The sequence below is a fragment of the Fusarium odoratissimum genome (genome assembly GCF_000260195.1).
Source record: "Fusarium odoratissimum NRRL 54006 unplaced genomic scaffold supercont1.12, whole genome shotgun sequence".
NCBI lineage: Eukaryota > Fungi > Ascomycota > Sordariomycetes > Hypocreales > Nectriaceae > Fusarium > Fusarium odoratissimum.
The window spans coordinates 217,764-243,032 of record NW_022158698.1 but is presented as its reverse complement, the minus strand read 5'-3'; the positions used below and the strand labels follow the sequence as shown (position 1 = coordinate 243,032).

General features: G+C 49.8%; 11 protein-coding genes across 15 annotated transcripts; 5 read left to right on the top strand and 6 right to left on the bottom strand.

The window, feature by feature from the left end:
• Positions 1-148: 148 nt before the first annotated feature.
• On the top strand, positions 149-580 carry FOIG_08055 (uncharacterized protein; the record flags this gene model as incomplete). The annotated part of the gene is made up of 1 exon (XM_031207888.1): positions 149-580. One exon carries the CDS (start codon positions 149-151, stop codon positions 578-580), a length of 432 nt encoding a protein of 143 aa, XP_031062022.1.
• Positions 246-1,996, bottom strand: FOIG_08054 (AP-2 complex subunit sigma). Its single transcript, XM_031207887.1, has 2 exons — positions 1,683-1,996; positions 246-1,626 (listed from the first exon to the last, which is right to left on the bottom strand). The coding sequence occupies exons 1-2, from the start codon at positions 1,712-1,714 to the stop codon at positions 1,227-1,229; spliced, it is 432 nt and encodes a 143-aa protein (XP_031062021.1). The 5' UTR covers positions 1,715-1,996; the 3' UTR covers positions 246-1,226.
• Positions 1,997-2,080: 84 nt separating this feature from the next.
• Positions 2,081-6,926, top strand: FOIG_08053 (uncharacterized protein). The gene is made up of 2 exons (XM_031207886.1): positions 2,081-5,004; positions 5,052-6,926. Exons 1-2 carry the CDS (start codon positions 2,682-2,684, stop codon positions 6,215-6,217), a joined length of 3,489 nt encoding a protein of 1,162 aa, XP_031062020.1. The 5' UTR covers positions 2,081-2,681; the 3' UTR covers positions 6,218-6,926.
• Positions 5,048-7,791, bottom strand: FOIG_08052 (transcription initiation protein SPT3). Of its 3 annotated transcripts, none has more exons than XM_031207885.1 (3): positions 7,618-7,791; positions 7,294-7,528; positions 5,048-7,241 (listed from the first exon to the last, which is right to left on the bottom strand). In XM_031207885.1, the coding sequence occupies exons 2-3, from the start codon at positions 7,435-7,437 to the stop codon at positions 6,423-6,425; spliced, it is 963 nt and encodes a 320-aa protein (XP_031062019.1). In that variant the 5' UTR covers positions 7,438-7,528; positions 7,618-7,791; the 3' UTR covers positions 5,048-6,422. The 3 variants fall into 3 exon arrangements, with proteins under 3 accessions (XP_031062019.1, XP_031062018.1, XP_031062017.1); XM_031207884.1 differs by having other exon boundaries at positions 7,577-7,785; XM_031207883.1 differs by having other exon boundaries at positions 7,294-7,785.
• Positions 7,792-7,995: 204 nt separating this feature from the next.
• FOIG_08051 (leucine carboxyl methyltransferase 1) lies at positions 7,996-9,760 on the bottom strand. The gene is made up of 2 exons (XM_031207882.1): positions 9,038-9,760; positions 7,996-8,984 (listed from the first exon to the last, which is right to left on the bottom strand). The coding sequence occupies exons 1-2, from the start codon at positions 9,291-9,293 to the stop codon at positions 8,113-8,115; spliced, it is 1,128 nt and encodes a 375-aa protein (XP_031062016.1). The 5' UTR covers positions 9,294-9,760; the 3' UTR covers positions 7,996-8,112.
• Positions 9,761-10,258: 498 nt separating this feature from the next.
• Positions 10,259-12,105, top strand: FOIG_08050 (uncharacterized protein). The gene is made up of 2 exons (XM_031207881.1): positions 10,259-10,556; positions 10,607-12,105. The coding sequence occupies exons 1-2, from the start codon at positions 10,413-10,415 to the stop codon at positions 11,540-11,542; spliced, it is 1,080 nt and encodes a 359-aa protein (XP_031062015.1). The 5' UTR covers positions 10,259-10,412; the 3' UTR covers positions 11,543-12,105.
• FOIG_08049 (kinesin heavy chain) lies at positions 11,692-15,672 on the bottom strand. 2 transcript variants are annotated; one of them, XM_031207879.1, is made up of 3 exons: positions 15,043-15,672; positions 12,533-14,955; positions 11,692-12,479 (listed from the first exon to the last, which is right to left on the bottom strand). In XM_031207879.1, the coding sequence occupies exons 1-3, from the start codon at positions 15,160-15,162 to the stop codon at positions 12,224-12,226; spliced, it is 2,799 nt and encodes a 932-aa protein (XP_031062013.1). In that variant the 5' UTR covers positions 15,163-15,672; the 3' UTR covers positions 11,692-12,223. The 2 variants fall into 2 exon arrangements, with proteins under 2 accessions (XP_031062013.1, XP_031062014.1); XM_031207880.1 differs by lacking the exon at positions 15,043-15,672 and having other exon boundaries at positions 12,533-15,023.
• A 401-nt stretch (positions 15,673-16,073) lies between these two features.
• On the bottom strand, positions 16,074-17,673 carry FOIG_08048 (ubiquitin-conjugating enzyme E2 2). 2 transcript variants are annotated; one of them, XM_031207878.1, is made up of 5 exons: positions 17,329-17,668; positions 17,151-17,275; positions 17,030-17,094; positions 16,743-16,967; positions 16,074-16,690 (listed from the first exon to the last, which is right to left on the bottom strand). In XM_031207878.1, the coding sequence occupies exons 2-5, from the start codon at positions 17,190-17,192 to the stop codon at positions 16,567-16,569; spliced, it is 456 nt and encodes a 151-aa protein (XP_031062012.1). In that variant the 5' UTR covers positions 17,193-17,275; positions 17,329-17,668; the 3' UTR covers positions 16,074-16,566. The 2 variants fall into 2 exon arrangements, with proteins under 2 accessions (XP_031062012.1, XP_031062011.1); XM_031207877.1 differs by having other exon boundaries at positions 17,151-17,673.
• Positions 17,674-17,964: 291 nt separating this feature from the next.
• FOIG_08047 (acetyl-CoA C-acetyltransferase) lies at positions 17,965-19,661 on the top strand. The gene is made up of 2 exons (XM_031207876.1): positions 17,965-18,325; positions 18,382-19,661. The coding sequence occupies exons 1-2, from the start codon at positions 18,176-18,178 to the stop codon at positions 19,522-19,524; spliced, it is 1,293 nt and encodes a 430-aa protein (XP_031062010.1). The 5' UTR covers positions 17,965-18,175; the 3' UTR covers positions 19,525-19,661.
• Positions 19,662-19,967: 306 nt separating this feature from the next.
• On the top strand, positions 19,968-23,483 carry FOIG_08046 (uncharacterized protein). Its single transcript, XM_031207875.1, has 3 exons — positions 19,968-20,381; positions 20,440-20,737; positions 20,788-23,483. The coding sequence occupies exons 1-3, from the start codon at positions 20,056-20,058 to the stop codon at positions 21,751-21,753; spliced, it is 1,590 nt and encodes a 529-aa protein (XP_031062009.1). The 5' UTR covers positions 19,968-20,055; the 3' UTR covers positions 21,754-23,483.
• Positions 20,814-24,885, bottom strand: FOIG_08045 (murein transglycosylase). The gene is made up of 3 exons (XM_031207874.1): positions 23,773-24,885; positions 23,484-23,716; positions 20,814-23,432 (listed from the first exon to the last, which is right to left on the bottom strand). Exons 1-3 carry the CDS (start codon positions 24,109-24,111, stop codon positions 22,514-22,516), a joined length of 1,491 nt encoding a protein of 496 aa, XP_031062008.1. The 5' UTR covers positions 24,112-24,885; the 3' UTR covers positions 20,814-22,513.
• Between the last annotated feature and the right edge of the window lie 384 nt (positions 24,886-25,269).

The window sequence follows — 25,269 nt, the reverse complement described above, 5'->3', positions numbered from 1 at the left end:
CTACTTTCTTTCCTTCGATCACGGTCCGCAGAATACTTATTATTCAGCTTTCTATTTATCCATCTAAGTATAGGACAACGAGTACACAACTCACTCAGCCTTCCAAGTACAACCTTCTCCCCAGTAACCTTCACTGTATACAAAAACAATGGAATCAAGTCGGATCCTTCTTAACACTCTCCGCTGTACCCTCGGTCTTACTAACCTGCGAGATGTGTCACAACTGACCCAAGTCTCCCAGAACCGGCTCGAGCAAAAGTTTGACGCTATGTCTGAGAGGTTCTCGACTAGGAGAATGAGCAGCATTTACATGAGATGGCTCATTCACCAAGACTTTACGGTAGGAGAGCGTCTCCAAAGCCAAGTGGTTGAGCAATGGGTTTCGTTTGTGGACTCTTGGGGATTGGAGGTTGAAGAGGCCATCGCCTTATGGGCTAAAACTATGGACGAGGACACTGGGTCGGACGAGGAAACAAAACAGCTGAGAGTTAAGAGGAATTCTTTACGACATGAAATAGAGTCTCAGTTCTTTAAACTCAAGTATGATGCTCAGCTCGCATGGGTACGGATATCGTACTAACAGGTATAGGAACCCAGAGCCCATACCACCCTCTGGCTTGGTTGAAGCCGTGCCTCCACGGCGCAATCACAATGTAAGTCAACAACATGTTTGGAAGTTCCTCTGCTGAGAATTGAAGATCAAGACCTGCGGTCAAATCAGAGAGTTTGATGAATATGCGAATGATATAAAAACCAAATCTGCGCTAGAGAATTGGCCGACGAAGGATGTCCCGTTCCCGAGCATAGAGACTGCTGTAGATACAGGTACAGAGTCCGAAGAATCATCAGAGACTGCGTCGTTGGATATAAAACGAGAACATGGGGAAGAAACAGCGAAGAAAAAAGCGAGACTCGACACTGGCGGTAGTATCCCCAGTTTGGTGTTGAATGGCTCCGGCACGATTTCGTCCCCCATCGATCTGACGATGTGAGCCGATCAAGTGTCGTTTAGATATGCAAGTCAATACTCTTCCAGCGGGAGATTGGAATAAAAAGGACAAAGCAGCGATAATGGTATATTCTCGATATTGTGGATGCCTCCACGAAACGCCTCAACTCCTGCCTGCCCTTATGATATGCAAATGACGATCTCGGCCAGATGAAGCAGTACTTCAAAACATTCCACCTATTCTCACGGCCTTTCAGAGCTCAACCCAGCATAGTCCTTATTCTAACTTGTCGAGATGCTCCAACCGTGTAAGCACAACCTGTTTACTCGTCTCCTCAATCTCGCCCGCCAAAAACACCTCGTCAAGAATCGCATAGACCTTATAAAAGTTGAAAACAAGATCAAGCTCGCAGACGTTTCCGAAAAAGGCATCGAGGACCTCGACGAAGAAGTGAATGGCCTCGAGGTAGGCGAGCTCGTTATCGTTTGTGTCGACGCAGGCGCAGAAGAAAAGACCTGCGTAGCGGCGGTAAACAATCTTGTTGTTTCGGAACTCGACAAAGTTGGACTGATATTTTTGATCGCGGGGCGCGACGAGGCGATGGACTTCGCCTTTAAGCTTGATCTTTTGCTCGTCGCTAAAAGGGGCGTACCATTTCGCGAGACGAGTCTTGCCCCTGAGAAGCAGTCAGTACTTTAATCGGAGAGAATGCGCAGATTGGAGAGGACGTACTGTCGGTTCTGGATGAGGATAAAGGAAAGCATCTTGAATTTGGCAAGGCTGAAGCTCAAGACGAGTGTCGGTTGAGAAAGGAGAGCTGGGGTAGAGATGGTGGCATGGATAAGCCGACGTTGTCAGGAGGCTGTCGCGGAACACAAGGGTCGATGTTGATTGGCTGAGTGGGCTAGCGATGAAGCCACTGAAGAGCTGCAAGGCTGCCACTAAGAGACCCTGGGGATGCCCCCGGTTTCTAGCACACGTTTACCCCCTGTCTGTGTTGTGCAACCAGGCTTGGCTGAGGTGCAGATGGGCCGTTTACTCCCCCGCAAAAACGTTGATATAACTTCAAATCGGTCATTTTACTCTTTTATAGAGATGATCCTGTCTGCTGACTCTAAACTACAGCAGCATACTTCTTATAGGCGCCAATTGTTTTGAACACAAATGCCATTGACTGCCCTGAAAGATGGGAGTTGAGGTCTCGGCACATCGCGTGGGCAACCTGCCTTAGCGTCGTATGCCGATGTTCCATCTCCGGCACTTTCCAAGTTTTCGTCAATCATCGTTTTGTTTCACTGTGTTTCCATGACTTTGCATCAATTGCTTATTCCCACGACTCATATGATTGCTCTCTCTCTCACCTTGGAAAACTCTTACCACCTTAATATAACATACTTATAAAAGCAATGACATAGTTCCCCCCTGCAGACACGAATCATTCATGACCCACGAGTAGCCAAGCCTTGGAGCCCAAGACGCGATACGATATTAAGGAATCCGACCCCTACTGCTGGGCATGAATTGCATGATTAGACATCATCGAGCATTGACGATTTGAACTTCTTTTTATCTTTAACTTCTGCATGGCTGGCCGTGCTCGACTGTTTCTTCTCTTATCTGGCGCTCACGCGAATCTCGAAGCGTCCATCCGCAAGACGAGAGGATGACTGACGATTCTCATCAATCTCCAACGAATTCGCCAAAGTATCAGCTTATATCTTTACTGCAGTCATGGCTAAATCACCCATCATGAAGACTGTAACGAAACGCCTTCGAGAGCTGGCCATAGTCATTTGGGTTGACACCGAGACCAACGATCTATGGAAACAGATCATCAAGTGCTCTATCGCTAGTATCGGCTCGGTCGTCGCCGTAATGACTCCTGAAGCCGCAGCAGTCCTGGGCCCTTCGACCTTTCTTGCACCAATGGCTACCGTCTTTGCTCATCCAGGTCAAAGGCTGGGCACCATGATCGAGACCCTTCTCATGATGCTGCTGGGCACTTTATTCGGACTTGCGTGGTCCATTCTTGCACTCTGGCTGTCTGGCTACGCTTCCGGAACAAACGAAACAGCCCCTAATGCTATCTGCGCAGTATTTTTCACTATAGCTGCTTTTTTCCATGGCTATATAAGATCGGCTAGTCCCCGCATGTTCTTATTTGTCACCTTTTTTCTTATTGCCAATATCATTACTCTGCTCGGAGGCTACACCTCGGTGTCTTCAGAGGTTATTACACACACCTACTACCCTATGATGGTCGGCGGTGGTATCTCAGTCGTGGTCAACCTATCAATATTTCCCGAGCTGTCGAGCAGTTACCTCGGTCTATCTGCCATTGATGCTCTTTGCGAAACGATGGATACCATGACCCGAGCTACGCATTGGTTCATCACACCCGGTGCTGATTCTGAAGAAGATTCCACTACCACTGCTCTTACAATGACAAACACTGTAAAGAGTGTCCCCGAGAAACCAAAGCGCAAGAAAGGTCGTTTCCGCAAGTGGTTGAGTCAGTTTCCGAATCCCTTTAAACAATCTCAGCATCGATATCACGCTTCCACCATTCCAGTTGGCCTTACGACAATAAGAAGTCTGACAAGCAAAAGGGGGAGTCTTCGCGCACGTCTCACTCATTGCAAAGCTGCTCAGAAAGAAGTCAACTACGAGATCTCTGTATCTGCCCTTCCTCTAAGCAGCATGAAGCCTCTGAGTACCTCCCATATGAGCAGCCTCGTCCAAAATACACTCGCCATCATCGGTGCATGTGAAAACAAATTCATAGTATTGCAGAATAACCACAATTCCGATGATGAAAGCGACAGCGATATGACTGGCCCCAGTGGAATCAAGCGTATGAATACTTTTGATGACTACCTTCAAAGAGTCGAAGAAAGCAAGCCTCTAAGGGAGATCGAAGCTAGTAGTGCAAGTCTCCTTGAATCCATCATCGAGCGTATCCGAGAGCCTGTCCAGGAGTTTGAGGCTTCGCTGAAAGAGGCTGTACGCCTGGTCATCGTGTGTGTCGCTTATTGCTACGATGTACGACGACTGCCTTCAGGATCACCGGCCCCAAGAGGCATTCATCTCCAAGAATTGGACTTTAGAATCGACCTTTTCACGGAAGCAATCACTAATTTTGATGCCAGCTGCTCCATGGAGCTTCGCCGTTCAGGTATGGATAAGAGTGGATATAGCATGGACTTTATGCCTCGAATGGAAACGTTTTTGATCTCCTCGTTCGTACTTAGTCTGCGCCAGGCAGCTATGTATGTTTTGGACATGCTTCGCCATGTTCGAAAAACAGTCGAACAGAGACAAGCTCGAAACGACAGGGCCACAATCTGGTTCCCCAAACATGTCGATGTCAGGCAGTGGTTAATTACTGGCGGTGAGAGTGATGGTTTTGTTCTGCCAGAAGCGGCTCGCAAAGAAGTTCGTCGGGGAAAAAGTACAACGGGGCACAAGTCGAAAAATAAAACACACCAAAGCAATAAGGATACGAAAACCAAGCCCGCGAAGGGGAAGGATGAAGAAAAAGGCATTCGATTTGCAGAACCGGTTTTTCAAACGAGAGAGGACCGCAACGTTGAACAACCACAAGAGAAAGAACAACCTCAACCTCAACAAAGCAGTAAGATCCTCAAGATTAGAGGGATGGCAGCCGATGCATTGGAATGGATCCAGGACTCGGAACACGTCAAATATGCTTTCAAGCTCACCATCGCCATCCTCTTACTTAGCTGGCCAGCTTTTGTGGAGTCTCAGATGGGATGGTACTCAGCCTACCGTGGTATTTGGGCACCGATGCAACTGTTTCTCGTCTTTGAAGTGGCCATAGGAACGTCCTTCCACGTCTTTTTCATTCGTCTTTGCGGTGTTGTGGCAGGTAGCGCTTTTGGCTATGCATCTGCCCTAGTTGGGGACAGAAGTCTGATCGCCATGGTTTTCTTTCTGATTATTGGTATCATGCCGTCGTTCTATGTCCAACTTGGCACTAGATATGTCAAGGCCGGCATGATCTCTACAGTTACAATGGTCGTGGTCGCGCTCTGTAAGTTGCTATCATTTCGGGTATCCTTAACATACTAACAGTACTAGCTGCGGTTAACGGCACCGAGTCCGCTTATCATTATTTCTATAAGCGCTTGTGTGCCTTTATCATCGGGGGGACCACTGCGCTGCTGATTGAACTTATTTTATACCCAGTCAGAGCCAGGGATCGACTAGTTGAGTCGCTCGCAGCGTCGGTCAAACAGGTTCAGAATATGCAAGCCGCAATGGCTGTTGGCCTGGACGAGCCCATCAAGCCAAATTTCCGGAATCCTGACCTCAACAAGCGCTTCCGTCGTGCCACAAACAAAGCACGAGGAGCTCTGGCTGCGGCTGAGACGTTTCTTCCATTCTCCGTTACTGAGCCGCGTCTTAAGGGTGATTTTAAACCACTCGTGCCTGTCTACAAAGAGATCTTCTATGTGTTGCATCAAATTATCGATAGGATGGAAAACGTCGTGATGCTACGGAGAGAGTATGGTTCGTCTATTTTGGAAGACTTGAATCCTCAAGTCCACGCCTATCGACGGAATGTGGCGGCCAGTATCATGCTGGTACTTTTTACGGTATACGAGGCGTTCATTACCTGGACACCTCTGCCACAGTTTATCCCGTCAAGTCGACTCGCGCAACTGCGCCTAGTCAACCATGTGCGCGAGATTCTTGCGTCCAGGAGTGGCACTCAGACACCCGCTGGGGAGCCACCAAGTGTCTTTGACGAGAATGGGGAGCTTGCTGCGCAGGTCGCATACCTCATCACCCAAAAACGATTTCTCTCCTGGAACGCAAGCACTTCTGGACAGATGGAGATCATCGAATATCTCGAAGAGCTTGTACAACTTGTTAAGATTCTTGTTGGAGTTAATGATTTCCGCAGCGGTCTACTAAAGACTCCTACCCTTAGTAACTATCGGGAGCGTAAGCACTTGACACGGATGCCTCTGTCTCGCGTGCCGACTGCTGATAGCCGCACGACCGGTGTTCCGGCGGAGGAGGTTCCAACAGTCGAGAGCAGAGCCAGTGGACTGCAGCGAACGCAAACAATCCGTGCAGGCCATGCGAGGAGACGGAATCATAGGAGAGACGATAATGAGAAGGAGGCTGATAGTGACAGTGAGGAGGATATACCCATGAGTTTACAAAGAGTTGGCACACGACTCTGTGAGGATGCTGCAGTTGTTCGACGACGCGCTATGTCTGTTAGTAAAGACTAGGGTTGGGAGATGCAGCATGGAAGTCGTCAAAAACGTGTGGCAATAGCCGACGAGTTGTTGGCACCAGTCTATCAATTAATACCTTAATAAACATCCAAATGTCCTTTCCATGCGCCTTTCCCACTAACCAATCCTAACATTGGTGATGTTCCCAATCCAACGCCTTGCCGTACAATAGACTCGTGATTGTTGCACATATGTATCACTAGAAGATGTTGAGCGGTGTGTGTTGTGCAATTCTGGTGCCGTTGAGCATGGCCCTCGACTTCTTTGGCCTCTGCTGCAATCTTCGTGATCCTTCTTGAACATGGCGAGGCTCGATTGGCGTCTTTCCCTCACTAGGAAAATCGAACAACGCGCCCTCATGCTTCCGCTTCTTTGCGTTTCCAACATTATCGCCTCCGTTTTGAGCACGCACCAGATCTTCCTGCTCCTTGACCTTGAGCGCCATCTCGGTGAGGGTCTGGACCATCTCGAAGGTGAGAAAGCCGAGAATGTCGACAATGTCGTCGGAGGGTTTACTGTCTGTCACGATGCCGAAGCCTGCCCACTCGCGGAATCGCTTGCCTTTGCGGTAGGTGAACGATGCCTGGCGGTATTCAGACCACGTAACGTACTCCTCCTTTGTCATGGCCTTGGTGCGCTCATCTGCTTTGCGCAGACGCTGCAGTGTGATGTAGTTCATCTCCTCCTCCTCTTCATCCTCCTCCTCCTCGCGCTCAGGTACCTCAACGTTGTAGTACGACGAAGGCTCCCACGGTAACCCGACTTTGGCCTTTTTGTTCTTCTTGGCTGCTTCATCCGTTGTGTTATCACCCGCAGCCACAGGGTCATCACCAGCAGCGATATCGGCATCAGCGCCTTTGTCATCAGAATCTTTGACGTTCTTTCGCACGTCTTTCCACGAGAGGAATGTGCGCAGACGTGAGACTTTTGCCTGGTCATGGCGGATCTGGAAGATGAGATCGTTGATGCTGATGGATTTAGAACCGCGACGCGAAGCGAGTTCGGTGCAGTTTCGCAGCTGTGAGGGTTAGTATGAGAGGAGATGAGAGTGGGTGAAGGGGGAGGCGTACGAGTTCGATGACTTGTTGGCGGACGATATCTTCGATGATACTTGTTGTTTCGACGGGTGGTTCTGCGGTTTCGCCGGAGACGTACATCATTTGACTGATCTCCTGGCGATATTTGTACGACTTGCTATCTCTTGATTCCGCCATCTTGTCGCGTTGTGAGATGAGACGTCAAGGGTTGTTATTGTGCGCCTGAGAGGACTTCAATAGTCTGTTTATCCAAGACTAACGTTTTTATCTGCGTATTTGGGTTAGTTCTGTGAAGCAATGAAAGCTTAAAGCGTACGGAGTAGTGAGAGGGTGTTTGGAGGCTGAGAGGCGCAATACCTTGATGCTCTGAGAACAACGGTCAATTATCTGTGGAGCTGATCTTGCTCGTAGCGATGTTGTATGCGACTTTGATAATAATTTGAGAATCAATCTCCAAGTCGTTGAACAAGTTGCATATGAATATGTATTCTCAAATGGCGACTCAGAGGTTAATGTTGGCTCGCCTGAGGATGGAAAGTGACTTGTCGGGATCAAGTCCAGCAGGGATGGGGCTAAACTCAAATAGGAAATATGTTGTTCCTGCGCCTAAGACAAGTCATGATAGTTTAGATCTTGATATAGACAAGATGCATGTAAGTTCATCGAGACATGATTCGCTTTAACTCTTACTTAAGTAAGTGACCTGTTGAACATGTTTGGCAATCGTCTCGGCTGTGCTTGTGTAGCCTGGCAGTTCACGAGCCACTTGATACGAATTGTACACAATCATAAGTCAACTTGGAAGCGTTCATCATGCTTAGAATTGTCCATGACATCGCCTATTCTATAGAATCAAGTACAGCCTCTTACGCTATCCCAACTTTCAAATCCCCCCCCTTTCGAAGCCCAAACAACGATGTAATGCGCCGCCAATAACTTCCACTCCTCAACCTCATCCAACCCCTCCAGTGAATCCACACGCCGCTTTTCATCCGCCGATACCCAATTCTGCCAGATATCCTCAATCGTCATGTGATACACCTTTCCAAATCCAGCTCTTCTCATTCTTGCCCGTTGGTCTTCCGGTGTATGGTACATCTGAAGAGTGGGCATTTGGATGCGACGCGCTGCTAGGTTCGACACCATCATCTTGCCAAAGGCGTCGTCTGGACGGATTGGTTCGTAGACGATGGTGCCGAGGTTGGGTATCCGTGAGCCGAAGAAGTTGATTACATCTGAGGCTTCGGTGGCGGTGAGATAGCAGAGACAGCACTCTGAGAGAAGCAGTGTTGGGATATCGGTTCGTAGACCAGGAAGAGAGATCTCGGGGCTTTCTTTCGTTGTTGCTTCTGTCCCATCATCCTCTTTCGGTGTCTTTGACTGAGAGAACCCTCTCAAGTCTTGGCCGTGGCAGTAGTATTCGCATCCAGTCGGTTTAGCTGACCAGGAGTGTTCAGTCAACTGAGCAGCATCCTTCAAGATATTTCTCAACTTGGGCGTCGCTTGTACAGTCCGCAATTTCTTTGAGGTGACAACCTCAAAATCAAGCTCATGATAGACCAATCCAGGACGCGACTCTGAAAAGAATAGTCGAAACGGTCTTGTATCAGTACCAGCGCCCAAAGATACAACCTGTTTCGGTCCTGAGCCTTGTTCACTATCTTGATCGCCGTCCAGAAACGACTCGATAAGAGTGTCCAGAGAGATAGTGCGGGTATATGTTCCTATACAAGGTGTGAGTATAATTTGGGGGCCATGACGATGCTCTCTAGCACACCTCGATTGATTATAGGAAGTCGTCTTGCCACCGGTCCATCGCCACTCTGCACAAAGTACTGAGCATACGGGTCATAAAGATACCCCAAATCAACAGCGCTCAGCCTCGACACCGAAGCATCAGTATCTGTGCCTTGGATGGTAGCATCGTGAGTAACAGCTGATGAGGCGTGACCTCCTCTGCCTCTACGACGGCCTCTCCCTCCTCGAGAACCGCGGAGAGAATTTAGAAGGTTTGGTATCTCGGGGGCGGGCATTCTCTAGTCTGAGGATATCCGGAGTGAGGTTATGGCGGCTTTAGTTGTTCCGGCTGATGGAGCTCGAGCTAGTAGAGCTTGGTGAGGTTGGATAGAATAGAGGGGCTTCCAGTGAATGTGGCCAGTGACGTCGGATAGCCCCTGCAAGCAATGGGAGGTCATGATTGCGGGGCATGCACCTCATTTAACTTACATATTGACAACTGAATAGACAGTAGCAAACAGAGACTTGTAGTTAAATAGATGCGGCATAAAACGAATACATATATCGAGCCGACATAGCCGAGTCAATGGCATGCGCCAACACGAACAGTTTCAGATAAACTCGACAGTTAGCCTACAGTCTCATCACAGCGCCAAGAAGCTCAATCCTCCAGGCATCGCCAAGGTATTAAGAGCCAATCTGCCTTGTAAGCGCCATGAAAACATCGGAACTCTCGGGGCATGAATAGAAATGTAAATTCACAAGAATAACATAAAAGTGCAAGTTGCATATCTGTGAAGACTGAAAGGGCAACGAAGCGCCAATCAAAAGCTTACGTTTGGCATGAGTTTGAGGCAGATTACGTGTATACGAACGGTATCAAAGTCCTACCTACGCACCTCAGTTTGATCCTCCAATCCGAATACGGTAATCACCGACTTCACGGTGAGAATGCATGAGCCAAATCATACTAAATAAATCCATTTTATTATGGTTATAGATTTTGCACAGATCAAGACATTTAATTCTCAAAATATCACCGAATGTCTTTATCATCCCATCATTAGTTGTTTGCGCAGAGTATACACACGTAGATCAATCAATGCGCCTTGAGGCTGTGCAATTCGCCCCCTCCCCCGTTGACCCCCTGTAACCGTAAACGCCCTGTCCCGTCATCGCCATCCGCCATCCACTAGATCGGGGGTCCTGGTGCCTAGTTCCAGTGCGCGATCTGCCCGGACATAACTGATAAAGTCCCCGTCAGAGCCACTTTTCGACATCCCATTAAACCACCCTCCTCCATCCATCCCACACCTCAGCTCACGAGAATATTCATCACCATCTTCTTTTTTTCTTCCTTTTATCAAAACAAACTGCTTTTTCTGCTTTTTTCCCTTGTATCGTAAACTTTCAATATGTTGTCTTCCGCTGGATCGCTGCTTATGCGGCGCGATAACATGCCAAAGCCTGATCTTGGCTATGAGCTTCAGCAACTCCCCGACTGGTCGAGATTCGTATTCCTCGCCAACTTCATCCTCTTCCTCCCTGTCTTTGTTCTCGTAGGTACTCCCTTTACTGATGTTTACCTTTGTACGCTGACACATTTCAGATCAACTACACCTTCGAAAAGGTCTTCCCCGTTCTCGCCATCGTCGAAGATGAGAAGCCTCCCGCTTACGAACCTCTCCCCGTTGAGCCTCTCGCCAACGATGATATGCTCAAGCCTGCTTCTACTTCCTCTGTTCCCGTCGCTGGCCAGGGCCGTCCCGTCACTTCGTCTTTCCGAGCTACCTGGCGCCTACTCCGATCTACTGGTGGTTTCCGCGCCATCTTCCGTGGTCTGCCCTGCTTCCTCGCCCAGGCTGTCGTCACGGCACTCATCAACGGCATCACTTATACCGTCATTCCTTATTCCTTTGTTCTGTCCAACTTGATCGGTTCTCTCGTCTGCGTTCAGCTCAGCACCGCCTGGGTTCACATCGTCATCACGCCTCCTTCTCCTCTCAAGTTCTGGAGCCGTCTCCCTCCTTTCAAGACCACTTTCGCCGCCACCTGGAGACCTACTCTCATCTTCTGGGCTGCCTCTCAGATCGTCAACCTTGGCACCTTCGGTGTTCTCTACCTGTTTGGCGGCGACCAGACCACTGAGATTCCTCAGCTCCAGGGTCTCGGCAGCGTTTTCGGCATCCTGCTCGTCGCTGTCCTTCTCCAGGTCGCTATTCAGATTCCCGCCTACGTTGTTCTCGTTCGAGTCCAGGCCTCTCTTCTCCCCGCCGACGCCGACACCATCATTCCTTTCGACCGCTCTTTCAACGGCCGTATCGAGCCCGTTGTTGTCGGTGGCCTCGGCTATGCTACTGTTCGCGACGCCTGGTCCAGCTTCTCCAAGTCTGCTTGGCGCCGTATTGTCATGCTCAGCGTCAAGATCGTCGCTGTCACCTTCGCTGCCCTCTGTGTCATCTTCGCCGTTATCATCCCTCAGGTCATCCTCCTGGCTGCCATGGGAACCGACAATGGTGATGGCAACCAGGACATCAAATTGTAAATGAATGGTCCGCGCTTTCTACAACTTGTCACTTGATGATATCCCCTTTGGTTAACTGCCTGTTGTCCATGTCTGCAAAGGCATGTAAACAGTTTAGATTGTAAAGCTTTCCGTCAAGAATACCACTCTGTTATAGCTCTTTGATATAAGCAAGAAATAAAATAAAATGTTTGTTAGAAATTCAATCAATTCATTGACTCTCTTATACTTCGTGCCTTTAGCTATGTGGTCGTGACAAGACTCATGTAAGCTTCCTCCACTGCTGCTAATATTTGTCTCATCTCCTATCCTCTCTCTCTCCTTCGACTCATCTCATCTCTTCCTTCGCGCCCAAAGCGCCAGCCATATAACAATCCATCCGTCCTACCGTGGTCCCATCGCGATGCCTGTCATAAATCCAAATCATCGTAGCCGCCCCATCCTCTATCGCCTTCTTATAGTAGAAGCAGAAAAAAAGAGACAAAAACAGAAATCGGGGGGACAAAGTAGAAAGCAGAAGAGAAGAGAGAAACCTTTTAGAAAGCTTTGTCGAACGGGGCATCGTTGAATGGAAAAAGGGGGGGTATGAAAAGGAGGAATGTTTGTGTCTAACAGATCTTGCTCGCAACGCCGTGCCCATAAGCAAAAAAAGCAGCGAGCTCTTTTCTTCTTTTATTTATCTTTTTTCCCTCATTATGTTGTCTATGACTTGGTGAAGAACCAACTGGCACGCTTGCTGCTGCTACCGCTGCTGGTGTTGCCTTCGTTCTGGCCCTGAAGGTTCTGGATCGTGGGAATGCTGGGGGCGTCGTTGCCACCGCCGCCTCCTCGAAGAGGCTTGGCGATCCTGCTGCCGGCGTTGGCAAAGCTAAAGCCACCAGGCGAGTTAAGACCACGAGTGCTGCCGGCCTTGGCCAGCTCGAGTCGCTCCTTGACAGCGGCAAGCTGAACCTCGAACCTGGTTGGTTTGTTAGTGGAGTTCATAGAAAAGGATCATTCAAGGATACGTACTTGTGGTTCGCAGCGGCCATCTTCTCCTGACTATCCTGTAGCAGGCTCTCCAGGCTCTGGATACGCTCATTTCGTGCAATCAGCTTGCGCTCAGCGATAGCAACCTCCTTCTTGAGAGCAGAGTTCTGCTCGACCAGCTGGCGCTGAACCTGGGTGAGTTGCTCCAGGTTCCTCTCAAGGAAGGCCATCTTCTTCTGTTGCGCCCTGTTGTTGGACGATCGGAGAACGTTGTTATACTGCTCTCGAGTCTCGTCGAGAGAAATCTCCAGCTCGACAACACGCTCGCAGCGGTTTTGAAGGTCACGCATGAGACTCTTCTTCATGACGTCAAACTCGGCGATCTGTTGCTGGATCGTCTTGCCGTTGGCCATTGGCGCAGTGGCGCCCGCCTTGACACGCTGTTGAAGATCCTCGATAAGGGTCTTCATTCTTGTGTTCTCAGCAGCCTTCTGGGCAATATCCTCCTTCAACTCTTCGACAAACTGCGACTGAGCAGTCTGGCGGTTCGCAAAAGCGTTCTCGAGTCGGGCCTTGACCTCCTCGATATCTTCAGGGCCCAAGTTACGGGTAAGAATCTCTTCGTACTCGGCCTGGACAGCCTCAAGACGGGCTTCAAGTTCTTGCCTCCTCCTTGAGTCGGACTCGCTTGAGGAAGTGCTGTACATGGAAAGCTCTGCTTGTCGAACAATGCCCTGGGTCTCCACCAATCGAGCCTTGAGTGCCTTAAACTCATCGGGTGCGATGTTGTCGCCAGTTGCACTGAGGTCATGGAGCGAGTCGACTTTCTCGATCGTCTCGGCGATATGGCGCTCATTCTCGCTAAACACATCACCACCCAGGTCGAAGCCAGCCATCATCTTGGCCATTTTCTCAGCCTTTCTCTTCTCCTTCTCGTCGAGAGCGGCACCACTCTCCTTGGCGCTCATCTTGACATCGAGGAGCTGCTGCTTCACCTCGTCGAGCTCGGTGGTGAGCTCCGAGTTAGCCTCCTTCAAAGCATCCATTGTGATCTGAGCTTCCTTGCTCTCGAATGTGAGCCTCTCCAGTTGCATCTTGAATTCGTTAACCTCGGTTGTGAGCTTCTCGTTCTCCTTGCCGACTTTGCTATCGTGATCCTTGAGGTAGGCCAGCTCCTCCTTGGTCTCCCGCAGCTGCTTCTCAGCCGACGCAGCTTGAGACTCCTTCTCCGAGATCTGGTCCTGCAGTTCGTTCTCTCGTCGTAGGAACTCCTCCCTCTCGTCCTTGTCAAGCGGTAGGCTGGGAGTGCCAGCTCGTTCGGATATCGCAGGTGTTTCTGAGCGGCTGTCTGATATTAATGAAGGAGTGGATGGTCGTGTCGATGTCCTGGCATCAGCCTTGGTTCTAGCAACGGCATCGGTAGTCAAAGGTGTGGCCCATCTCTCCTTGGGGACAGCTTCACCAGCACGCCACATCTGAATTTCGCCCTCGAGGGAGGAGATGTAGCTCTCGAAGTTCGTAACCTGTCCTTGTGCTTTCTTGAGAAGGGATTTGAGTTCGGCAGGACTCAGCTCGGCGTTGACCTTGGCCTTGTTCTTGATCGACTTGGCTCGCATACCGAATCTTAGTGTACCCAATGTTTCGGCATCGTTGTAACTACTGGGCGAACAGTTGATGATAAGGGTCGTCCGACTGTTACCACCGAGAGATTCTTGCAAGATACGGGTCAACTTGGAGTCTCGGTAAGGAATATGTGAGGATTTGCCATCGGTCAAGGCGTTGATGACCATTCCCAGGGCACTCAAACTCTTGTTGATCTTTTTGGCTTCCTCCAGAGTCTGTCCACTGGCACCGGTCTTGCCAACCTTTTCACTACCTGCCAAATCGACAAGGAACAGCTGTCCGCTTTTTGCTGAGCCGGTTTCGACATTCTTCTGTGTGATGGTGATGACAAAGATGGAGTGGGATCGTGAGGACTCCTGGTTCATGTTCGTGGCGGCGACAGCTCGAGCATTTCCACCTCTCCTCATGACCTCGTACACTTCTTGGACACTCGAGACGTAGATTTCCAAAAGACCTTTAACATACACACCTCGGTTCTTCTCTTCGTGGACGGGCAGGTTGTCGTTCTGCGGTGCAAGCAGATCTCGAATCCTCTCCATGTAGATTTCCATATAACTGACGCGGACGGTGTACTCGATCGTGCCGGGACTGGACATGATGCTGGCAAAGATCTGCTCGACGATACGGGGAATAATACCTCGACCCTCATCGTCGTCGATGTTGGTGCCCATCATGGTATAAGACTTACCGGCACCGGTCTGGCCGTAAGCGAAGACGGTTCCGTTGTATCCATTGAGAATATCGTCGACGGTAGATCGGATCGAGAAGTCGAAAATGTCTTGTTGTTTACATCCCATATCAAAGACTCGGTCAAAGGTGAAGCTACCCTGCGCCTCCTTGGACTGCCGAACATGTTAGCTGTGAGGTCTCACCGTATGTTTATGTTGCTGTGAACAGTAACGCAACGCAACGCAAATGGCAAAACATACGGCGATGGTACAGGTCTCCTCGCCATCGAAAGATACGATGGGCTTTCCGCCCGACTCAAGCTCGACCTTGTTCTGAGGTCGAAACCTGGCCACGACCTTGATACTATTTGCGGACGACATGTTGAACGCAGGCTGTGTGTCACGCAACAAACGTTATCATCGGCCGCGGTGCTGTCGTCCCGAGAGAAAGAAAAAAGTCGGGCTCGATCGTTGGCTGCTCTGAAGCGAACCTTCAGGGGGGGTGAGGGGGGTCGCAGAAGATGCGGGCCGCAAGTTTGTTGCAATGAGCCACAAAATAGCGGCGAGAGGGGGGGACAACGGGACCTCAAACAAAGAGAGGAGACGAGGATAATAAAGGGATGTTTAGACTTCGATAAAGGGAGATAGCTCTGAACAAAGGCCGAGTCGCGGATGCAGATCAAGGCAGAGCCAAGATGCAAGCAGGGTTTCGTGATTCACTGGCAGGGCGTACGTTGTATATAGAATAATATGCACGATAATGTTGTTTAGGTGTGGTTTGGCGTGCGATCAGCAATAAAAAGTATCGACGACAACAACAAATGAATGCCAACCTAACGTCCAGGTGTGTTGTTGGCAACCAGAGGCGGTGGGCATTTGTTGGAGAACGGGGTCTGAAAGGTGATAGGTCAGGCACAGAGAGACGCGCGCCAAGAGGGGCCGAAACGGGGACTCACCTCAAGTGTGAGGGCTGCTCAGGGGGGTTAGGTGTCCTATAATTTAGGGGACTCTTTAGAGGTTTTTGGTTTTTTTTTACCCCTTGGAGATTAGGCCTCCCGGAGTGATGTGCCTAAAAACAACGTTGGACTTTGAGGTTCAGGCCCAGGTTGTTGGTCTTGTTTCACTCGACCGACGCAATTTGGAGATTTGCCGGGATCTTTGGCTTACAGATATCAGGTATTGGGTTGCTGCGTCGAGGAGTTCATCATGGTGCTGTCAGTAGTCAACACACTACCTATTATGGCAAATGGCCAATCATTAGCCTCAAGTATTCTTATCAAGTGCATTAAATTGTCCGTTCAGCGCAATGCCTACTTTACAAAGGGAGGATATTAAGTTCATGCAACGATAACAAGCGTTCTTTGGCAAAGTGTCACATGAAACGAAATGATAAGAGTCATTAAACATGTCACCATTCCTCACAAGCAAGGACACACAATACACCCCCACCATTTGACACATTCCGCTTCATTAGCAAGCATAGTTCACTTCGCTGAGAGTCATTCTCGGACAATAAACAAAGGCGCTACAAGAAACATTAAACTCCTTCTTCATGATGAACCCTTGTGATATCATAAGCTAACGTTCCCGGGGCTTCCTGGACGCTTGCAACGCCTCGAATGCAGTTTAGTCAGTTGAAACTCCTCGCACCCCAAACGCCATTTACACAAAATGCTTGCAGCTTTGGGCTGCAGAGCACTTTCATTGTTTGAGCAACCTGATCTGTACCTTGCTGGACAGGTCGACGTTGGCATACCGTTCTCTGTCCTTTTGGAGTTCGGCCGTTCAGTCTTCCCAGCTCTTCTCCACCGTCTCTCTGACACGCTTGGTGTATTCCTTTCGGTTGTCCTTGTATAGGTTGGAAGCTTCGACGTTCGCAGGTGAACCAGTGTTAGGGTCGTTAAGTAAACTGTTGAAAGATCAGCGTACGCCTTTAATCGGCTACTATTGATGCTGCTCACCTTTGAATACTGGTCAAGACAGCGGCGACATCGTACGTAGGACTCCATCGATTTTGCAGAATGTCGAGACAAAGCTCTCCGGTGGCGTAGACGTTGGGGTGGAACATCTGGCTGATGAACTTGACTTGGGGAGGCTTGTTGGGATATTGCTCTTCGAACTGCATCACAAGTCGAAAGGTGCCATCTTCAAAGGGGGTGTCTGCGGGGCCGATGATGACGGCGTTCCTACAAGACGTATGATGAGTATTTGTGTTCAGGATCGGCGATGTCGACGAGGGCGTACGAACCAGGTCATGACATTGTCTGGTACAGGTGAAGCAGAGACGCCAGCGGGAGGATCGGTCTGCATGCGCTATCGTGGGAGTCAGCGAGGTTTGATCTGGGGGCGCTCGTTAAAGAATGGCGAACCTTGAAGTCTCGCATGAGACGGCGACGAGCAGCGGTAGACATGATAGCGACTGGGTCGGAAGGCGAGAACGGATGTAAGGATAGAAGTTGAATGCTGTTGAAAGAGAGAAATCGTAACGTGAATGCTGCACTTGATGAATATTTCTAACAAGCGAAACGATTTGCATGCACGGCTCACTGTCCTAAGATTTGGCGGTGCAAGATGATGAGCGGAGATGGAGATTGGTCATGGACAGGCTGGTCGATGATTCGGATTCCACAGCGGAGGAGTTAGGTGATGCAATCTACCAATCAAGCATGTTTATCGTTCTGGCCTATCAATGCACGGTGAGTGGTCCACTTAACGTCTGTCTCACCTTCTCACCGAGAATGCCGCACGTGACATGGCCGAGCCGCAGCAACTTTGGTGGCATCTTCAGAGCCTGCAAAGCCTTGAATAGTGTTTGATTTGCTTTATAAGCATCAAGTTATCCCTCTTGTCTTAATAAGGAACTTTCCTTGGACAAATTTGATCGCATAATTATACGCTGACTGTCAAAATGCTTATTTTATATCCCCCACTACCCGGAGCTTTCACATGGTCGCGGGGGACGAAGGCCGCTCTGGGAACTAAATTATGGCATTTCGGAACCGACAACCAATTCCGATGAAGGAGAAGCTACTAAATTGAAATGAATTACACGATAGTGATATAGGCAGCGGTGGAAAGAGTCCGTCTCCAGATCTGACAAAAAAGGTACTTCAGACTATAAGCCAATGTCACCGTTTAGCTTGTACCCCAGCTTCGACGTCACCTGTAAAACTCCCCCGGATTTGTAGTCTCGGCACGGGAGAGCTTGTGGCCGCCACCTCGGGCCCTCCCCCGCTGAAAGCCGAAGAGGACCGAAGCGGATGTATATTGCCATATTATTACGATACCCGAGGTCGTCTTCTCTTGCTTATTACTTCAATCCATTCCCATCCTCTTCTTTTCTCTCCATTCTGCCTGTCCTGTTACGTCTTGATACCCCCTCATATACATCGAAATGTCTCCTGCTCAACTACGATCCGCTGGCCGGCTGGCCCAGCTTGCTGGACATGTGAATGGCGCGCGACAGTTCTCTACACGGCCGGCTCTGCGTAAAGAGATTCAGGACGCCTACATCCTGAGCGCCGCTCGAACTCCTACAGCAAAGGTACAGCATACTCTAAATCGATTGGTGTTTGAACCAGCTTATTAACATGTTCATAGTTCAACGGCTCGTTCCTGTCAGTATCGGCTCCTAAGCTCGGCGCTGTCGCTATCAAGTCCGCCCTGGAAAAGTCAAAGGTCCCCGTCGAGAAGATCACCGATGTATACATGGGCAACGTTCTCCAAGGCTCTGTTGGCCAAGCGCCCGCTCGACAGGCCGCCATCTTCGCTGGTCTGCCCAAGGAGATCGAGGCTACCACTATTAACAAGGTCTGCGCTTCTGGACTGAAGGCCGTTGCTCTGGCCGCTCAGAACATCCAGCTAGGTCTCTCTGAGGCTCAGATCGCTGGTGGAATGGAGAACATGTCACAGGTTCCATACTACGTGCCCCGCGCCAGTGGTCTTCCTGCTTTTGGCCACGTGAAGATGGAGGATGGTCTTATTAAGGACGGACTTACTGATGTTTATGATCAATTCCATATGGGCAACTGCGCTGAGAACACTGTCAAGAACTACAAGATCACCCGCGAGCAGCAGGACGAGTACGCTATCCAGTCATACCGCAATGCGCAAAAGGCTTGGGCCGACAAGGCCTTTGCTGACGAGATCGCCCCCGTTACCGTCAAGTCACGAAAGGGCGAGACTGTTATCGACACCGATGAGGGATTCAACGAGGTCAAGTTCGACAAGATCCCTACCCTGAAGCCTGCTTTCGTTCGTGACGGAAGTGGCACTGTCACCGCCGCCAACTCATCGACTCTTAACGATGGTGCTAGTGCTCTTGTTCTCGGAAGCAAGGCCATTGCCCAACAGTATGGCTCTGGCTCGCGCGTTCTGGCCAAGATCTGCGGTTACGCTGATGCTGCCACTTCTCCCATTGACTTTCCTATCGCTCCCGCCAAGGCTGTCCCCATCGCTCTCGAGCGTGCCGGTATCACCAAGGATCAGGTTGCCATCTGGGAGTTCAACGAGGCTTTTGCCAGTGTGATCCTGGCCAACTCTAAGATTCTGGGTCTTGAGGGTGCCAAGGTTAACCCTCTGGGTGGTGCTATCTCACTGGGCCATGCTCTTGGCAGCTCTGGTTCACGAATCTTGACAACTCTGCTACATCAGCTTAAGCCTGGTGAGTATGGTGTTGCTGCTATTTGCAACGGTGGTGGTGCTGCGACTGCACTGGTTGTCCAGCGTGTTGAGTCTGTATAAAAAGGTTTATGAGCCATAACGATAGAGTATTTATGATTGATAGTCGAGGAACAAAGCAAAATAAGATAAAAATTGAATAATAGCAAGGAAGATCATTTCAGTGCAGCTCGTATTTTTACCTGCAATGTGTATGCCATTACTTCTAAGGACCAACTGCTGAGCAGTTGTCATGATCTCTCAGTGCAGGGTAACATGATGAGCACATGCGATCCCATGTTGCTGATAAGCTGTCATGATGAGCCATCATCTCACATAAAATAGTAGTTTTATTCCACTGGCAAAATTGAATTACCTCTGAGTGTTTGGGTTAAGTTCATTGGCTAATAAGAAGACTGTTCCGGTTAGGAAGTGTTTAGGAAGAACAATGGGGGATGTTCTTGCTGCTCTGTTCACTGAGACAGTGGAGCCATACTATTTTCCACTCACTCACTGACCCAACTCTCCCGGAAGCTCAGCTCAACCTCACCTCTCAACTCAATCTTCACCCTCTCTCTCTCTCTTCTCTCCCCTCAATCACCACCATCACTCGCGATGCCTCTAGTCCTCGACTTTCTCACCCAGATCCGCAATTTCATCCGCACTCAGAATGGCGACGAGCTTCGCGCCTGGCTCCAGGTAGAGCCTAATTCTCCTCAGCAATATCACAACCTCGCATCTGAGCTACGCTCCCAATTCCGCCAACAGGGTCTTGACAACATCGTTGAAAGGACACTACCTCAGGAGGATGACGTCCTGGAAGGTCAAGCTACCGTGTGGCCTGGCTTTGTGGCCTTTATGAAGGACTACATGGCCTTTTGGCGCGACGTCAATTATGATGATTTGCTGGGCGCGCATCAATTGCTTAGTGGGCTTGTCAAGTATGATACCAAACATTGGATGGATAATGGTCATGAGGACTAATATTTGATATCATAGCTCTTGCGCAACTGCTTTTGCTCACCCAACCTACGGCGCCATGCTACTCAAGACGAGCATGTCCCTCTCAGAGACCCTGGCTCGTCTCACAATGTCTTTGAACAAACGCCCTGACCTGGCGCGTCGTCTACGTGCCGTAGATGAGGATAAGAGCATCGCCGAATCTTCAGCAGAAATCATCCAAAAGATCTTCACAACATGTCTCACAGATCGATCTAGCGGTCGTTATGCGAAACCAGAGGGCAAAAAGGTTGGAGTCTACATGTTTGCCAACCTCGTTCTCAAGCTTCTCTTTGCAGTATGTGACAACCCAATATGTTATAAGATATATCGCTGACCAGATAAAAGTGCCGAAGAACACATCTCGCCAAAATGATCTTTGTCAATATTTCCACCATCTCTCCGCCACTATCTCTCTACCCAGCTGCTCAGCGCGTCACATTTCTCTACTACCTAGGCCGCTTCAACTTCTCAAACAACCACTATCTCCGGGCTGCGCTGTGCCTTGAAGAAGCATACCTTCAGACCCCTTCGCAGCTGGTCTCTCATCGGACAAACATCCTCACATATCTTATTCCCTGCAATATCCTTCTTGGACGTTTTCCATCACAAGTATTGCTTCAACGCCCAGAATGTCAGACTCTAGCGCCTGTTCTCTTCCCCATTTGCCAGGCTATCAGATCTGGCAACTTCATCCAATTTCAACACCACCTTGCGCAACACGAAACATGGCTCTTCGAGAAGGGCTTGCTTTTAACCCTCGGTAACCGACTACGACCTCTGCTCTGGCGCTCACTAAGCAGAAAGACTTTCCTCCTTACATACGTCCCGCCAACCGATGCATCATCCCGAAAAGCCGCCACACTTGACCTTGCAGACCTTCATACGCTCGGGGTATACCTTCAACACCGCCTTGAAGGTTGGCTCCCAGCAGGACCAAACTCACTTGGTCGTTCTCAAAGCGTCAACCCTCTCCTTATGAAAGCCCTCGAGAACAATGCTCAAAATCTCGAAGCCACGTCCACACTAGCTCCGCCACCCGGAGGGCCCAAATCTCTCCGGCCAAATGAGGGTATGATCTGGGGTAACGCAGAGGTCACATTCGAGGACGTGGAGATGACGGTCGCAACGCTTGTTCAACAGGGTTTGATGCATGGGTTTATCGCTCATGGGCAAGGACGATTTGCAATCATCGGTGCGAAGGCCAAGGGCAGCCCTGTGCTTGCTGGCTGGCCCAACGTCTGGCAAATAAATCGAGAAAGGAGATATGAAGACTACGATCCTGATGAGGTACCTGGATGGGTCAAGGAGTAAAAAGAAAGGGGAGATGGACAGTTGAGCTAGATCACCTAGCTTGGATACTTAGATCATAACTCATCTTGATGGCGTTTGTATAATATCATTTCCTGTATGATACCCAGGGGATAATAAGATTAGAGTATGGCTATAATATGAGGATGTACTTGTGGCAATCAAAACGACCAGACACATATTTCTTTTCCAATAGCTGCGTGCGACAACGTTCATCACACCCATTAAATATGTCTAATCAAAAAAGTGTTTTTATAATAATAAGCCGAGATGGCCGAGCATCATCCCATCGACTAAACCACACCATCTCCTGCTTTTTTCAACAACCGTACAAGAAGTTTCCCCCCTAAACTCTCTGATTCATGTGTGCATACGTCGTTAATCGCGAGAATAAACTTAAAACCATCGCTTGTTTTCCCCAAACATCCAAAAAAGTCTCCAATGTGTGCAAAAAAGGGTATATCGACCGTGAAATGAAGCGTTGAAACTTGTATATAATGCCCACGGGCCCACAAGAGCCCAGACAAGGGACTCTTGAAGAATATTATACCCGGGGCGGGTATTAGCAACTAGGCTTTCCAACAGCCAGAAGACTGCTGAGTAGTCTAGTAATAAGACAATAGACACTATCGCCGATAGGTAGTTGGCTTTGATAATATATGTAAAGTACCAGTAATAAAGGAATGTCGTAGAAAATAGTTTCTGTGAATAGAATGCCAGCTGCGTCAAGACAGTGGTAAATGGTCGTCAAAGGATATAGAAATTAGAAGAAACAAGCGGCGGCGATGAATGCGACGACAAGGCCAGCGACAGCAGTGTTGCCTTGGTGGCGACCTGCCTCGTTTTCCTTGGACTGAGTGGGAGCTGCTCCAGAGTCGACCTCAGTGGCGACAGCGGTCTCCTCGGACTCGGAGGTGTAGGTTGAGGTTCCGTTCTCACGGAAGATACCAGGCTTGACAGTAGGGTAGACCTTCTTGGTGGACTTGTGCTTGGTGGTCTTGGAAGTAGCAGAAGTGAAGATGGTTGAGGTAGGCTCCTCCGTGGTGGTATCGGAGGAAGTCTCTTGCTCGGTGGTGCTGCTAGTCTCAGCAGAAGAGGTAGTCTCAACACTAGTAGTGGTGGTGGAGGTTGAGGAAGTGGTGGTAGGGAGTGCCGAAGTGGTGGGCTCAGCGGTAGTCGAAGGCTCCTTGGTGGTAGAGACAACAGGTTCCTCAGAAGTGGTGACCTTGGCCTCGGCTGTGGTAGAGGGCTCAGCCTCAGCGGTAGAAGACTCGGTCTCTTCATCGTCATCGTCATCACCGCCGGATGAACCTTCGCCAGAGGAGAAGGCAACGATCTGAGCAGTGCTACCCTTCTGAACGGTAACGACACAGAAGGCAGCGCCACCAGCACCCTTAGCGGAAAGGCTGCTGCCAACATTGCCCTCACCCTTAGCAGGGTCGATCCTGCAAGGAAGACCATTGCAACCGCCGTCGGGACACTGGATCTCAACACCGAAGTCGGGCAGCTTGCTCTTCAGAGCCGAGTCCTCCCAGATAGGGTTCCAACCAATCTTGACAAAAGTCTGACCGTTGGACTCAGTGTTAGCACCGGCAACGTAGGGGCTCCAGTTACCAATGGGCTCCGACTCGGTACCCCAGATGCAGCCCTCCTCACCAGTGCCAGGGGGGTTGATGTAGAAGCTATATGATCGTTAGAGATCTTCGATGATCAACAAGACTCAAGTGACTTACTGAGCAGCGGTGGAGCACCAGTACGAAGATCCGGGAACAGCCAGAGTGGCGCTAGAAGTGACAAGAGTAGGGATAAGCATAGCTTCGTTACCAGGCAGGACAGTCTGGCACCAAGACATCTTGGAACCACACTTGTTAACAGCCTCAATGGAACCAGTGCCAGAAACACAGTTGGGCTTGCCCTCGAAAGGCTTCTCAATTTCACCATTCTTGTTACAGAAGAGACCTCCGTTCTGAGAAGTGTTAGTTGCGTGCATCGAAGTTACTAGATAATACAGGTCAGGCGTACCATTGAAGCGGGATACTCATAAGTGGAATCCGGATCCCATTGGTTCATAACCATACCGGGCTTGCAGGCAAAAGGGCAGTAAGAACCAGGCTTGCACTCCTGATCGGGGCTCATAGCCCAACCGGCGTTCTTCGCATCGGGAGTGACGGCGACCATGTTGGGGTCATCGGTAGGGAACTGGCATTGTCCACCACGCTTCTCAAGAGTCGAAGACTGAACGGGAAGATGTTGTCGCAAGTGCTCAAAACCATTGTGACGGTGACCGTGTTGCTTGCTAGCGACCATTGATGGCGCAGACAAGGCGCCCAGAAGGGCAGCCGAAAGGTTGATGAGTCTCATTGAGATTGTCGTCGATGAATACGAGTCGATTTCGTTTCGGTAAATTCCAGAACGGTTGTTCTTATTTTGTTGCGCGAATACCTCCAGTCCTTCAACTATTGTCACAAACGAGACATATATCCTGACGGGCGTTTGGTAAAAAAGAGTGTAATTGTCGTCGAGCAACAGAACGAGTGATGCAGCTGACGAGGAAAGTCGATGAACTCGCGGACTAGCGACAGAAACGTTTTAACAAAGCAAGGAAACAAAAGAATGAGTGACAGGCAAGGAAGCAAGGACATGAGTATTAAGAGATCGACAGGTCCACGAGATGGATATGGATCCCCAGGAAATGAGCCATGGGCAGAAGCGCGGACACCAGCGCAGTCACCCACAGCAAGGAGATTGAGCCGTAGGCGAGGCCTCGTCTGAGTGGGCTCGTGGTCAGGCCCCATGCTGAGCCATGGCCTCACGGTACCTGCATGGAACTGAGAGACCCTGTTCTTGTGTGGATGCCCTCCTGTGACGGGCGGGTCGAGTAATGTAACCGTTTCCAATCAGACGTTGGCATGTCTGACCCCTGGCCTCGATCTAGCCAATCCTGTTGAGACCGTGCCTGGTTCGAGTTCTTGGCTCAGGGGATCACGCTCGGAGCAGATTAGAGTCAACCATATCATGTCAAGGTGATGCTTAATTGTGCAGCTGTCGATGCCAAAGAGGGATGACTCTGCGGCCATGGTACCAGCATGTTCGGAACGATGGCCGGATGGGGCAACGGCATCGTTTTCCATGAAGACTTGCTGTAAGAGAGATCCTGGGGTTCAGGTCATCTAACCACCATTGTCTCGGTTCTGCTTCTCGTTCAGATTCAGATTTTGATTCTGGATTGTCTCGTCCCTGTTTTTAGGAACTGGCGTCCATGTGTCATTGCACTCTCGACACGCTACCCCTGGACGTTTTTCTGTGGCTTGCGACAGAGACTCACATTGGTCTGCTGGCTCTTAAAGCCCCTGGCGAGTGGTTTTTGCCACAGCCTTTGTAACCATAGTTCCCGGGCCAATGTGTGTTTGGTTAGCGTTCAAACAGTCCCCAGACGGTTCGGAGCCACAACTGACAGCCTACTCAACGCGTGCTGTGCCACTCACAATTGGCCAGGGAGACGCGCTTGACTACTGAATT

Excerpts from the sequence above, each read along its gene's own strand:
- FOIG_08054 (XM_031207887.1), bottom strand. The coding sequence starts at position 1,714 with ATGCTTTCCTTTATCCTCATCCAGAACCGACA. Across the intron at positions 1,627-1,682 it reads ATCCTCATCCAGAACCGACA|GGGCAAGACTCGTCTCGCGA; the intron begins GTACGTCCTCTC and ends ACTGCTTCTCAG.
- FOIG_08053 (XM_031207886.1), top strand. The coding sequence starts at position 2,682 with ATGGCTAAATCACCCATCATGAAGACTGTAACGAAACGCCTTCGAGAG. Across the intron at positions 5,005-5,051 it reads AATGGTCGTGGTCGCGCTCT|CTGCGGTTAACGGCACCGAG; the intron begins GTAAGTTGCTAT and ends TAACAGTACTAG.
- FOIG_08052 (XM_031207885.1), bottom strand. The coding sequence starts at position 7,437 with ATGGCGGAATCAAGAGATAGCAAGTCGTACAAATATCGCCAGGAGATC. Across the intron at positions 7,242-7,293 it reads GCCAACAAGTCATCGAACTC|CTGCGAAACTGCACCGAACT; the intron begins GTACGCCTCCCC and ends TAACCCTCACAG.
- FOIG_08051 (XM_031207882.1), bottom strand. The coding sequence starts at position 9,293 with ATGCCCGCCCCCGAGATACCAAACCTTCTAAATTCTCTCCGCGGTTCT. Across the intron at positions 8,985-9,037 it reads ACTTCCTATAATCAATCGAG|GAACATATACCCGCACTATC; the intron begins GTGTGCTAGAGA and ends CACCTTGTATAG.
- FOIG_08050 (XM_031207881.1), top strand. The coding sequence starts at position 10,413 with ATGTTGTCTTCCGCTGGATCGCTGCTTATGCGGCGCGATAACATGCCA. Across the intron at positions 10,557-10,606 it reads TCCTCCCTGTCTTTGTTCTC|ATCAACTACACCTTCGAAAA; the intron begins GTAGGTACTCCC and ends GACACATTTCAG.
- FOIG_08049 (XM_031207879.1), bottom strand. The coding sequence starts at position 15,162 with ATGTCGTCCGCAAATAGTATCAAGGTCGTGGCCAGGTTTCGACCTCAG. Across the intron at positions 14,956-15,042 it reads AGGAGACCTGTACCATCGCC|TCCAAGGAGGCGCAGGGTAG; the intron begins GTATGTTTTGCC and ends CATGTTCGGCAG. Across the intron at positions 12,480-12,532 it reads ATGGCCGCTGCGAACCACAA|GTTCGAGGTTCAGCTTGCCG; the intron begins GTACGTATCCTT and ends CAAACCAACCAG.
- FOIG_08048 (XM_031207877.1), bottom strand. The coding sequence starts at position 17,192 with ATGTCTACCGCTGCTCGTCGCCGTCTCATGCGAGACTTCAAG. Across the intron at positions 17,095-17,150 it reads GTCTCATGCGAGACTTCAAG|CGCATGCAGACCGATCCTCC; the intron begins GTTCGCCATTCT and ends CTCCCACGATAG. Across the intron at positions 16,968-17,029 it reads CCAGACAATGTCATGACCTG|GAACGCCGTCATCATCGGCC; the intron begins GTTCGTACGCCC and ends TACGTCTTGTAG.
- FOIG_08047 (XM_031207876.1), top strand. The coding sequence starts at position 18,176 with ATGTCTCCTGCTCAACTACGATCCGCTGGCCGGCTGGCCCAGCTTGCT. Across the intron at positions 18,326-18,381 it reads CTCGAACTCCTACAGCAAAG|TTCAACGGCTCGTTCCTGTC; the intron begins GTACAGCATACT and ends ACATGTTCATAG.
- FOIG_08046 (XM_031207875.1), top strand. The coding sequence starts at position 20,056 with ATGCCTCTAGTCCTCGACTTTCTCACCCAGATCCGCAATTTCATCCGC. Across the intron at positions 20,382-20,439 it reads TTGCTTAGTGGGCTTGTCAA|CTCTTGCGCAACTGCTTTTG; the intron begins GTATGATACCAA and ends TTGATATCATAG. Across the intron at positions 20,738-20,787 it reads TTCTCAAGCTTCTCTTTGCA|TGCCGAAGAACACATCTCGC; the intron begins GTATGTGACAAC and ends ACCAGATAAAAG.
- FOIG_08045 (XM_031207874.1), bottom strand. The coding sequence starts at position 24,111 with ATGAGACTCATCAACCTTTCGGCTGCCCTTCTGGGCGCCTTGTCTGCG. Across the intron at positions 23,717-23,772 it reads ATGAGTATCCCGCTTCAATG|AACGGAGGTCTCTTCTGTAA; the intron begins GTACGCCTGACC and ends AACACTTCTCAG. Across the intron at positions 23,433-23,483 it reads TGGTGCTCCACCGCTGCTCA|CTTCTACATCAACCCCCCTG; the intron begins GTAAGTCACTTG and ends ACGATCATATAG.